The 13,814-nt window shown below is 39.6% G+C and overlaps 1 protein-coding gene across 3 annotated transcripts in view; it reads left to right on the top strand.

The window, feature by feature from the left end:
• The window catches only part of ndrg3 (NDRG family member 3), a 51,160-nt gene that overhangs the window by 21,535 nt on the left and 15,811 nt on the right, over positions 1–13,814 (top strand). For all 3 annotated transcript variants that reach the window (XM_015389225.1, XM_015389224.1, XM_015389227.1), the window contains exons 2-3: positions 5,300–5,385; positions 7,790–7,822. In XM_015389225.1, coding sequence (XP_015244711.1) covers positions 5,329–5,385; positions 7,790–7,822 — 90 coding nt within the window. In that variant the 5' untranslated portion in view covers positions 5,300–5,328. The remainder of the gene's footprint in view (positions 1–5,299; positions 5,386–7,789; positions 7,823–13,814) is intronic.

The raw sequence follows: 13,814 nt of genomic DNA, 5'->3' as shown, positions 1-13,814 counted from the left end.
AGACTCAACTTTATTTTTCCCTTGGAATTACTCCTTCAGGGAAATTCTGGTCCCAGTAGCTTATATAGAGTACAAAGAGTTAGAGCAAGATGCCAGTAAAGATAAAAAATACAACATACAATATGAAAAGTCCATTGTGTCCTTGTCTCTACCACATCCCCAGAGGGTCCAGCTTCTTGCCAATCACAGAGCCTGCTCGCCTGACCAGTTTATCCAGTCTGAAGGTGTCCTCCTTTAATGTGCTGCTCCCCCAGCACACCACGGTGTAGAAGAGGATACTGGCAACCACCGACTGGTAGAACAGTTGGTATTGCAGAAGTTGAACAACCTCAGTCTCCTCAGGAAATACATCCTGCTCTGTGTCTTCCTGTGCAGGTAGTTGGAGTGTGTTGACCAGTCCAGTTTATTATCCAGCCACACCCCAAGGTATATCTGTGAATCCACAGCCTCCACCTCAGCCCCCTCTAGTAGTACCGACTTAGTCATTGGTCCATCCCTTTCAAAGTCTATGACCAGCTCCTTCATCTTAGAGTTGTTGGCGTCACATTATCGTCCAGTCTGAGGTGTTTTAGCCATGTCTCCTTAAAGATGAGCAGGCTGCTTTCTCTTTAAAGCCGCTGGTTGTTCAGTGCAGTCAGCTCGTCAGTCTTGTTAGACAGCGAGTTCACATTCCCCATGATTATGGAGGGGATTGATGGTTTGTAGTAGGGATGGAATGGTTCACAAAATCCACGGTTCAGTTCAGTTCACGGTTTCGTGGTCACGGTTTTCGGTTCGGTTCGGTATATGTTAATTGTTACACCGAAATCCCATAAAAATTTATGAAATTAATGAAAAAATCCAAAAGAATGAATGAATTGTAATTATTTTTAATTATCCGCGGAAACCCTGGATCATTTCCACATGTTTTGCTGCTTTGAATTTAATCATCTCGCGGATGCCCTCTACAATCTCCAAGGAACTCGGAGCGGAGCGGATGGGAGCCACAGGGGAGGCTGTAGGCTTTGCTTTGTGCAGGCGGTCTGGAGCGCAGCGGAGCGGAGCGCTGACAGAGTATTTGGGAATTTGGGGTTAGCATGACATGTTGGTCATGTTGCTGTTTGCATAAACAAAACGTGTTGCACAATGCTTGCACACTGTTGCACTTTTATCCACAACTTTCTTTCCGCCGTCATCGTAGGTCACTCTAAATGCAAAGCGGTCCCATACAGCAGACCTATAAAGTGCTGCTGGCGCATCTTCCAACTCCTGGTCTTTCCCACTCGCCATACCCACACAATTCTCCACAACAACTGATTTTTTTCTGCTACACCCGGCTATGCTGCTTCGCTTCTTCTTCTTCTTGTTTACTACTGGGGGTTGGCTTTGGTCGCAGTACCGCCACCTTCTGCTCTGGAGTGTACATGCTTCGCCTATGAGAAAAAGGAGCAGCGCATGAACCGAACGCAACACACGCGAACCGAACCGAGACAGTCGAACCGAACGGTTTGGACTGTTTTCATAAACCGTTCCATTCCTAGTTTGTAGCGACTCCGATTCTCCGCTAGCCTAGCCTTAAGCTTAGCACCGGCTTTGCAGCTTCTCCAGAATGGCGTGTCGTGTACTGGCATGTCATATTGTTCTCAGCGCCACCTGTTCCTCTCTCGAGTATGAAAGAAAACCAGATCCGTGTTGCATGTTCAATAAAAAGATAAAATCTTTCCACGGTTGGAAAACAGTTGAACAAATTAAAACTTTGATTTATTTTGCCATTTTGTATACACAAGTGTATACAAAAAGAAATTTCATTTAGAACAGCTCTCTAGACAATTTCATATTTGAAAGTGCAGCCATGACAAGGTAAGCAGCAGTTGTTGTTGAGCTGCTACTACTGCCTCCAGCTCCTGAAGCACTTGCTTCTCCTGGCTCAGGGGAGGAAGAGGACGATTAAAGCTGCAAAAGAGCTGAAAAAAGTTAAAAAAGAACAAAGAGTACAAACTAGAGAGCTACTGGAGAGGCTGGTGTCTCCTACCGCGCCTGAACTCCTGAATAAGAAAAAAGTGTTTTTTTCTTTTTTTTTTAAATGCTTTATTTTAAATCATTAGTATCTAAATATCTAAAGATTCTATTATTGATGATAATAAAAGACCAGAGTGACTCTCAATAAAACCTTTCAACCCATTTAAGGTTTGTTAAAAAGGGCCGTAAGACTGTTGGGAAAGTTTGAGGATCAATCTGAATAGTGCAAATTGGTAAAGACACCTAAGCCAAAGCAAAAGTGTATCAGAATATTGCAGGCAGTAAAAAAGCAGGTAGGAAAAGGAAGCAGAATGCCTTCTATCAATAGGTCATTTAGCATAGGGAAAAGCTGATGTTCTTATCAACCGCTAGGAGCTGTATGGTTGCCCACAATCTTTGCAGGACAAGACGGATAGGCACAGCCCACCTCACAGAGTTTACCAAACACATATGATTTCTTCATGCGTCACTGTTTGGAAAATGCAAATACACACACCTTCAGGTTTGGGGGTTTTTTAATGGAGAAATTTTTTTTTTGGGTAGGTTGTAGTCCCAGTTTTGACTTGCATCCTCCACATCTGTTTGTAAAGCTGAAGGTTGTCAGGATTTAGCACATAAGCGTGGAGTTCCTCTGTTCTGAATGTTGATCCCACAAAGGGTGAAGGAACAGGAGATATTATTTGAGCAATATTCTAATTAAAGCATCTGGTCAACCATCCATTGCCTGTAGCTGCTAATCCGTGCATGTTTGTTTTGGGGCTGGGTCTATCCATCTCCAGCAGTCATTGTGCTACCTGGATAGGTCATCAGTCAACACACACACCCAAGGGCAATAAAGAAGACCAGCTGACCTAATCATGTTTTTGGAGTGTGATAGGAAGCCCAAAGAGTGAGCCCAAGTACACACTGAGAATATTGAACCCTTAGACATTGCTGCACGGTTGCAGTGCTACACACAGCTTCGCTGTGCAGCTAATTAAATCATCCCCCTTTAATAAATATTTATGCCTACAAACTCAGGTACCATATAATATGATTGATAAGGGTACAGTTTCACTGCTGCAGTTGTTGGTGGATGCACCCCCAACCCCCCACCCAAACCCATCACTGCAAACAATCCACTTGGTCCTGCTTCGTAATGACTAACAAAATTGTTCTTTTTTGATATCATTTGGTTTGTTTTCCATCTTAAAAAGAAACAAAGATCTGCTCTATACTTTATTGAGACAGAAAGACCTGTTAATTCAATTTGATCAAAGATGGATCTAAACCTTTTTCAGAACAGCCATAGCAATGATCTGCTGTTGACCTGCAACTACTAAATCAGAGCTAAGAAGCTCAGCTTTTTAGTAAGTTTTGCCTTTAATATTCATGCAGCCTCTACACTGTCCTCAATCTTTTTTTTTCTCCAGAACATAAAGTGTCATAAATTCAAGTCCTCTGGCAGCTGGTAGTATTCAGTAAGTTGATAAATTGATCCATATAACATGAGTGATTATGTGATCCTCACTAATTTCTGCTGAAACAACTATTGAGTTAACTTTTAGAGCAGATTGGTTTTGGCAAGTGGGGGCCTCTGATATTCTCAGGATACCATTATCATTTAATGCTACATTCACAAGATGATTAGCTTGATGACATTTTCAAAGCTTTCTATTTTTCTTTTTTTATTCTTAGAGATGTTCATGCTAGTGTATTGACACTAGTATTGACTCATAATAAATGTCCTTCTTCTTGTATAAAGAACACAGGTTGCTCTGACCTCTTCAGGCTGCTTTAAACATTTACAAAGACCAGGCTTCATTTCAGATAATTTGCAACATGAGCCAGGTAATCCAACACTGTTTCCTGTCGTCAACCCCTGCAAACAGGCGGGGCTGAGGAGACAGGAAGGGGTCTGTGTCACCTTTCTTGTTCCGTAATAATTTCCAGGGACACTCTGCTCCCTCCAAGGAGAAAACAAACGAGGAAGGCTTTGCAGCATCTTGTAGAACCTGCCCTGCTCCATCTCTTGTGTGTTTGTGTGGGGATATGCCCTTTCTTCAAGATGGGCTCCCTGATACCTGCCTCGTCTTTACAAAGCTGCGCTGAATCTCTTACTATTAATCAACATGTGGGATGTACAGATGAGAAAGAAATGAGATCCTCACCAGCAGAGACATGAATACAAATTAGTCATGTGCAGTTTAAACACCTCTCCACCATGTTGGGAGTGCACATCAGAAATCCTAAATAACTGCTTTGACAGCATCGAGGCATACAACCTGCTACTGTTTAGTTTTAGTAAATGACAATAGTAGCCTAATGAACTGTAATTCTTCTATCAGTATCCATAAAGCTGCTAGCCATTTTTTTTAAGTCAACCAAACTCACTTCAGCAGTAGTTATATGCTATCTATAGTTTTCACCTTGTTTTGCCTTTTGTTGTAAAATAATATTTGATTTAAGCTTCATCATGCATCATTTCTCTAGTGACATTAGCTAAGACAAAAAGTGTCTGCTTAGAGCTCTCTAAGTGTGACTATTTGTATTTTTCTATACTGTCTTTTCCTCATTATCCTCTTTAAAGGGATCTTGCGCTTCAGTTATTAAAATCCATGAAAATGTTTTTCAACAACCGAATATTTCCCCTTACCAATAAGTCACCCACACCATGCATCTACCTGCAGTTCATACTATTTGCCTCCTTACTTTGCTCTGTCCAGTGTTTGTTTATTTTTCCAATTGTCAAAAAACATTAACATTAGACAGAAAAAGCTGTCGGATATTATCTAAACCAAACAGACCCTATAAATAGATTATTTCTCTCTTGTTATATTCTTTATTAGTGTTTTTATAACTAGGATCAAATTAAATCCTATATATTCTATTGTAATTTCTGTAAAAATTTTATGAAAACTGAATCTGTTAGTCTCATAAAATGAAACTAGAAATTTGGGATTGTCTTTGATATTTTTTATGCTATTTACATTTTTGACATAAACAAGCACAATCAGTAGCTAATTATTTCAGCACCCTTTTAAAAAACTTATTTTTTAAACACCTGTAATAGAAATTTGTGTCTTTTCTAGTTGAATAACCTTCACTGGGTGGTATCTTTAAGAAAAACTCCTTTTAATTTCATTTGGTACTGTACACTGGATCCTTTGCAACCTGATTACTGTAGAGGCTAAAAATCCTATCCAGATGGTTACGTAATTCCTAACAGGTCTGAACAGTGTTGTTGAACGATGCAGCACTCTTGCTATGAGCAGAATCTTTTATTTTCAACCTTCAGCTTAATTTTCCTCGTTTTTTTCAGGAAGCATTGAGGTTTAGAGCAACAGGAAGATGGATGAGCTGCAGGATGTACAGCTGACTGAGATCAAGCCGCTGCTGACCAGTAAGGTGAGTGGTGAGACCCAACGAGACAGAAATTAGCTGCTAATGTGACGGGCAACTGAGTATCTGGCTCCATGTGACTGTTTCATTTGCTAATAAAAGCATATTCTACAGCTCTGTTCATTAAAGTGAATTATTCATATCTGCTGGAATGTTGAAGGGGACAGGGAAAAGATCGAAAAAATTTATAAAGCCATAAAACAGAAAGTAGAATTACTAAAGAAAAGAAAAGAGGTCAGAGACTGTGAGATCAAAGGAAGAGCTGGAAGAAATGCTTTTTATTTCTTTTCAGAAGGTCGACTAACCAGCAGGAAAATGGCAGATCAAAGCTGTTCCCATTCCCTCTTGCTTTCCTTTCTCCCTGTAGCATCCTCTCTGCAGCTGATTATGTGATTAGAAATAGAAGTGGTTATCTCTTACAGCTCACAGCAGATCGCTCGTCTCACCTCAGACAGGAGGAGTGAGCTGTCATACATCCAATGGGGGGGGGGACTCGCCTCCAGAGGGGGGTGAGAAGAACGAGGAGGAGAAAAGTCTTCCTTGTCATGCTGCACAGCAGAAGAAACATCTAAATGGATAACATTGTTAGTGAGCTCTCACTCCACCTAGTGGTCAATTCATCGAAGGTTAAGATGAAGCTCAAAATGATCATGAATAAAGATCTTTCTTTTCTTTTTTTCCTTTTTTAGGTGCATTTGTTTTTTTAAAGTTCATAATTCGATTGACTGTTAGCATCACACTGCTGTTCTCTGTGATCAAACCTGGAACATTAAGCTGGTTTTATGGAAGAGAAATTATCCCTGTAAACTGCAGTCCTGGTGAATACCTTTCTCCTGTGAAAGATTATCTAAACAAACGGCAGAAGGAAGAGAAGGCCTGAACAGTTATCTAATATGGATACAAAGCCCCCTTCATTCTTGTTGACAACATTTATTGAAATTTCGACCCCGCTCTGTTTATCAGGTCAAACACCTGATCCAAGTACAATCAAACATGGTCAGTGAATGTGAAGTTTGACAGCTTCTCGAATATACTTAATTTCACAAGTATAATAAAGGTTTTATTTATCTTAAAATTAGTTTACAAGATCTCTGTTCTAACTAACTGTCTCAGTTAATATTAGATTAATTGACTGTTGAAGGAATCATCAGCAAATTTTGGCATTCAGGATTTAAAGCTGTCGCTCTCTCCACTCCCCTTCAGGATGTTGTTTAACGTCAGCATCTAAGTGTAGATATAGAGTCCATTTTAAACCAAAAACAGTTAAAGTTTTCATATTTCCTCTCCTCTCTGGTCGACCTGGTTTAAGTAGGATGACAGGATCTTCTTGGTGGTCACCATCTGTGTCTCAACAGGGTTCCCCCTTCTGGTAATGTGTTGAGTTTATCCCAGCACAGCTCTCCCTGTTCCTGCTGCCCACTCTCACTTCCCTGCCTGGTTACTCTGGCTCCAGGAAGCAGCAGAGTAGAAGAAAACCTTACCAACAGGAAGAGTAATGCTGCACCTTGCAGATATTTTTAGCGCTATATGCACACCTTTAACTGGGATGTGCTCTCTCTCTCTCTCTCTCTCTCTCTCTCTCCTGAATGTTCCTGTTTGTGCTCCATCTTTAAACTCTTTACATCATTACTTGAATTTAAAGCTGATCTGATGCTTCTGCCTCAGATTTTAATTAGCAGAGGAAAAAAACAAACAGAAGCTGAAAATCAATGATAAGTTTGTATGCCGCAGCACTGATTGAGTTATTAATGGGTTTATGATATTTTAAAAAATGTCTACCACCATGCTATATTACCATTAGCCTCATCTGTCCAAAAGCCTTTATGCCAGAAATCTCTGTCAGATACAAGTTTGCAAACCTGAGTAGTGCTGCTATATTCCTCTGTTGGTCCCGCCAAACAATCCATTTTTTCCTTAAACTGCCTTTATTTCACACACTCGATGTGGCCTGTAGGGTCTGAGATTAGGTTGTTTAGAAGTGCCTCTATATTTCCTCCTGGATTAATGAGCAGCAGTTTCCTCTTCAGCATCACTGCTGCTCTCCTTCCAGCCCTGCATTGTTCGATACCAAGACTGATGTGGTCCAGAGACAGAAATACTTTTCAATACAAGCATTAACACTAATGACAATTCATTACATTCCCCCCTAAACCTCAAAGAAAAAAAAGAGTAAGGGTGTAATTGGTTTGGTAGCTATGAACTTGAATTCTTCTTTGTTTCATAATGGTGTGTAATCTGTGGATGGATTTAATAATTTTAGATTGTTTTCATAAATCATAAAGCTCTGAGGTTTATGCGGCTTCTGTGTTACACAAACCTAGAGAACTGTAATCAGCTTACCTCAACGTATGCCCCAGATATGAGAGGGCTGCATGTTTAAAGCTCCCTTTTTTTTTTGCTTTTCTTGCAGAACGCACGGAACTTTCAGGATTTCGACTGCCAGGTGAGTGCTGCTCTCTTCATTACCTATGCAGTGGTCAGAGAGCGCGTAGTAAAGCTTTTAGTGGGTTGGGGTTGGGCCCATTTTCTTCACTGGGAGTCGATATGCTCACCCTCTGTTTCAGAATTGTGCCTCCTCAGCTGCACTCCATGTCAGAAACGTAAGGTTTGTCTTTTAATGGTTATATCCATTTTTCCCCCCTCAATGCTTAGTTTTTTTCATATTTCTGATGGCAACTGCAGAATGTAACTACCACCACAAATTTTGCTTCTCCATTTTTGGCAACTTTGGAGTGAAGAGGGGCAAGGGATGGTCATTAAAAAACAGAATTATGTTTTTAAATCTAATTTTCATGTTGTTAGCTTGGAAATTATGTGTTTTTGGTTCTTTTATTTTTCATTTGTTTGTATTATATAATTTCCAATGAAAGAAATCCATGAAAATTGTTTCATGTTTTCTGAGCTAAAAATAGTGGATTGATTGCCTTTATTGATCTCGCAGTGGAGAAATGTACTTGTTGCATCAGCTCAAATAGTCAAAAAGAGTAAAAGGTACCATAGGAAGAAAAGGTGCATGGGGGTCTATACAGTATATACAGTGCGTCCACATTTGATAGCTTTTTTTATAGCAGGATCTTTATGCAGGGTTATTGCAGAGGGTGTTTGCATAGGTATTTGTATAGATGGATACATTTTTATATATATATATGTGTATGTTATTGTGCAGGGTATTAAAATAGTAATTGCTCACTATTCATTGCACAAGTTATTGCCCTTATAGTGTCGAATTGTAGAGTCTGCTTGCAGCAGGGATGAATGACCTGCGGTAGCGCTCCTTTTTACAAGCGGGGTGTAAAACTTTTTCACTAAAGGAGTTGCCCAGCTTCTCTACAGACTGATGCAGAGGGTGGAAGGTGTTTTCCATGATGGAGGTAAGCTTGGACAGCTCCCTCCTCTCAGCCACATTCTCCACTGTGTCCAGAGCGCAGCCTTGGACAGAAATAGGATTAGAATAAATATAAGGAATAAAAATAAACTGGTTGCTTGAAACAGTAACAGCTTTCCTATGGCAGATATTTAAAAAAGGAAAAAAAAAGTTATGTTTTATTAAAGGGTTCAACAATATTTGTGGCTCTTAATGGCTTTAACTCAGCGGAACTCAGGGCAGATTGGCTCTTTGGTCTCTGAAGGTTACAGAGCCCTGCTCTAAATGATCTAGTGGAAAAAAATCTTCCCTCCATGAAAACCCTGACTTAACCCTCTTAGTACAGTTATGTCATATCACTGAATAAATCCATTTTCACAAACAATCTCTTGATAACTGGAGATGTTCTATCAGTCAATCTTAAACCCTTTAGAATTATAAAGCCTATTTACGGAAATATCAGACACACTTAATTAAAAAGGAGTGTTTTTTTTCTTTTTCTTCCTGAAGAAAAAGGACCATCTGCACATATTAGACTGATTAGAGCAAATAGTTGTTAATGAGAACAGTGCACTCTCTGCTCTATCAGGTAATTTACATAAATCTCAATCATTACAGCTGCACTAAGCTCTGTTTGAATGAGAGCAAACTGCTCCAAAATAAGACCCAGGTTAGCAGACTGTTGTGCAATTTTACCAGCAGATTTTGAATATATTATTAATTAGAACTGGAAGTTATTAAGTCAAACGGGAGGTTAAAACCAAGTGTTAAATGATTATAACTGACAATTTGCTAAATACAAGTTGTTATTAATGGCTTACCTTTGTTAAAATCCAGGTTGTCTGCACCATCAGTAAATATCAATAACTTGGTTTATAATTCAAGCAGATTTATTAATCATTAACCACAAGGACGATATTTGTCTCAGTCTGATCAAATTGTTAACCTAAAGGAAGTTGATCCAGCTCTCTTAGACTCTTTACACTACTGTATAAATAATCACAGACAACCACAATTAAAACAAAGGGGGTGCTTTGTTGAACCTAATAATCCCTATCACGGTTTTATTATGTTTAACAAACTATAGAAACACTGCACGCTACTGGAATAAACACAGATTACATTAAAGAATCAGTAAGGGTTCAAATTAGACGTTGAGGTAAAGTCTTTGATAATGTTCAGCTCATTAGCTCAGCTGCTGTGATGCACTGAGGGGATGTCCATCGGATTTGCAGCAGAAATTATATATAGCAAACAGATCTGTGACAGTGGTCTTTGGTAACATTCAAAGCAATGAAGTTTCACTTAATCCAATAATGAACAATTGCCAATAAATACAACGCATTTGATATGGCAGCATTGAGATGTTTAGGAAAGCGAGCGGTGATGTGGGGAATGCAATGCCCCTGTTACAAAAACAGCTAACCCACCGTTAGCAACAGCTAAGCAAGAAGCTACAAACAAGCTACTGTAATCAGGCTAACTCTGGTGCATTAGCATCTAGGCTATGATGATAACCACAGGCCAGAAACAACAAGGTGTCGGACTGCACCATAACCGGATCATAAAAATATCTTTGGGCCATAAACCAAGCTGCTTTTCACAACATAGCCCACACACAGTTTCATTTGAGTGGCGGCGTATATCATGAACTGAACTCGGACTGGGAGAAATGCACACAAAAAGATGGCACAACACAACCTTACAAAGACAGGAATGACGGCTGCTACATCAAAGACAATTTGAATGTTTGTCATAAACCTCAGAAAATAGTTTAGGAACTCCTTTTTAATAAACCAATCAGCATCTAACGACAAATTATATTTGCCAGATACCTAATATGAAAATAAAAAGGTCCTTAACATGATGCTCTCAGGTTAGGTTCTGCAGCAGCTCACAGGCAGCGACTCAGCTGTCCGTAGGATGGAACCGCTCACAGTGTTGAAAGGCACACTGGACACAAGGCCTCAGGTCAGGACAGGAACCGGGTGCTATCTTGGTCTATGGACAGGCAGAGATTTAAAAACCCCTCATCCATTGTATGAACAGACAGTACCAGTAAGGCTGTGTTAGGTTTTCAGCTCTGTGCTTCTTCAAAGAGGGATACAGTCCTAATTGCTAGCAAAAATGGACCACAGTTCCAGAGGTTGAACCACATTTAATCATGATGTCCAGCTGGAGTTTTGCATCTCTCATAGCATTAGACTGAGTTTCAAAACAGTTTCCTGATGGTTTTAAAGATGCTGTGGCCTGAGGATGTGATATCAGAGGGACGGATTTTGTCAAAATACATCAGTGACACTGATATGGGAGTTAAAGTTCTGAACAGTAACAAGACATTTATCACCTTTAAACAAGGTTTATGAATCTGAATCTGAGTTATCCAGCTGGCAAGCAAAGCCCACCCCCTCTGTTTAATGATCATTATGATTGTAGAGGGGTGGATGGACAATAATTAAAGCAGCAGACTTTGCTCTCATACTGTGATATGAGAATGAGTTTCCTGAGGTGTTGACCTCTTTTTTTTTAATATAAAATCTGTGTTGCTTTAATTATTTCCTTGGGGGCCATGCCTCATTCTATCCTCCCACCCGAGCTAAAAATAGCAGCTGCAGGAAGGGTTACGCTACAACTAAGCTGGGTAGGATCAATATGCTTTCTTCTCAGGACTCGCATCATGTTTACATTATGATTCAGCTTCCCTTTCACTCATTGTTTAACATAATTCCTGTTATCGTTTTCCTTTCCTTATTTGGTGCAAGATGCGCAGCTGTAAGTGGCACAAAATCAGAGCTCACCGTTTCCCTCACCGACATATAGGCTTAAATACATTTGACCTTAATTCCTTGGTAGTTGTTTTAAGCTGAGACTACCACATTAGTAACAGCCACACAAAACTGATCACATTTAATCTTCACACAGACAAATCTTTTGCGTTATGATTTAAAAATCAGGACAACAGTCGAATTTGTTACTTTATAAAATAACAGTGATGTGTTAAGCCATTTTTACATTTGCACACACTGACAAAGCTGTGTTTTCATGAAATATGGGGACATTTCATCGACATGCAATCTTTTTATATGGCCTAGCCATGACTCTGACCCAAACCCTAACTATTTCCGACATATACCTAACCCTAACCCTTACACTTACCTAACCCTCACCACTCAGAGGACAGAACTTTACCATAAAAAAAAAAAAAAAACGCATATGTACCTGTAAGGTACATATGCGTTTATTTTAGGACAATATACTAAGTTGAAGCATTAACATGTACATAACCTAATTTTACGTTGATATACTTGCAGCTCCCCCAATAGGCTGCCTGTTCGCCTTGCAGCTATATGCACCCAAACGGTGTTCCCTGTGTCTATCAGGTTTAAAGCCATGTGAAGCACAAGACTTTAAAATGTGATAGCATACTGAGTCACTGCATGGATGGACAATTCAAACTGCAGACTGGGCTCTAATGCTGTGATATGAGAATGAGTTTCCTGTGGTGTTGGCCTCTTTTTTTTTTTTTTTATCAAATCTGCGTTGCTTTGATTATTTCAGGAATAAATATTACATTTGGCCTTGGACAGATTGTTAACATGATTCTTCATGCTATTAGTCAGATGGCTGCTTGAGATTGTTCAATCTGTGGAAGTGCCCAGCAGAGGGCAGCATTGGTCTGATTAAGGTTTTATTAAGACCTCTGCTTTTACAAGAGGACTTGGCTTTAAACAGCATTTACTAGAGGATAATCCTTTGTGATCGTTTTATAGAGCTTATGCACACAATATAGTAATCACACCACCTTTTTTCAGTAAAACCACAAACAGAAATTGGTTTTCTTTATTTTATGCTATAGACTCATTATGCTTTGATCTACATGTTCAGATTTATGATTTTGTTGGAAAGTGAACCTCCTCCTAAAACTCATGTCTTTTATAGCTTCTGACAGCTTGCCTTCCTGGACTGAAATCAGTTGAAATCCCTCCATCTTCTCCTCAACTCCACCTGCAAAAAGAGACAAACCCCAGAACATATTGCTGTCAACATAATGTTTGCCTGTTTGGATGGCGTGTTCAGAGTGATGTGGCATTATTTATGGGCTGTGGAGCTCTGGAGCGCATTGTTAAAATGGATCCAGTCCAGCTTTGACCTCCACCTGTCTGTTTTCTTCCTTAGTCCCCAATGGTGTTTTTATTCCACCAGTTTTTCTTTTTTTTTACTTTGCTGCATCAGAAGAAAGGGCGTTGAAATGAAAGACTATTCCTGTTTCTGCTTCTACAACTACGTATATTACTCCTCTTTGTTTATCATATCAAAGTTCACTATAAATATTGAGGTTATTAGTTTTAATCTTTTTAAATATTATATGTTTTTCTGGTATGATTACTTTTATTATATTAATCCTACTGTCGCTTCAGTCTTCATGTGTATGTAAAAGGGGAAAAAAAACAAAGTAATGTCAGGTGTACTTTAAGGTGGATCTCATTTTAAAGTCTGAAACGGGCTTTAGTGCACTGATTTAAACCCACAGACTGCAGAGTTATGTTAAGACCCTGATGACTCCCTGGAGGACATAAAGCGACTTGAGTGAGACACATCTGACTAAAATGAGAATTAAGAAACTCTTCTTAAATCTAAAATAGCAGTTTGAGATATTTACTCCAAGATGGATAAAACAGCTCCAGAAAGACAGTTTGTAGTGTCTTTAAATGTTTTCAGGCAAAAGTCACTCTATTTGTGCATCTCTGCTTTTATTACTCTACCCAGGTTTGTGTCAACAGCTCCCTCTAGAGGACCTTGAGAAAATTTATATGCTGCAGTTTACAATCCAATACACTGAAGGACCATAAACCCATTTTAACCCTTAAAGTGTCACCTGCTGCGCTGCCTCTGATTGGCTAAGGGAGCAGCCTGTCTCAGACGAAGGCATGACGCTCTGCTGCAAGGAGGGATAAGCCATGTGGATCAGATGACTAAGCAGGAAATTTAGAGGACAAACCCCCCCGTTCATGTGTGCTTAAGGTTCTGGAGATGAAATGAGGGGCTTATTGGTTTGAGGTTCCTGTTAAAT

Source organism: Cyprinodon variegatus, unplaced genomic scaffold, assembly GCF_000732505.1.
Source record: "Cyprinodon variegatus isolate N-32 unplaced genomic scaffold, C_variegatus-1.0 Scaffold452, whole genome shotgun sequence".
Lineage (NCBI taxonomy): Eukaryota > Metazoa > Chordata > Actinopteri > Cyprinodontiformes > Cyprinodontidae > Cyprinodon > Cyprinodon variegatus.
Note: the sequence above shows the minus strand (reverse complement) of the source record. Positions and strands in the feature narration are given on the sequence as shown.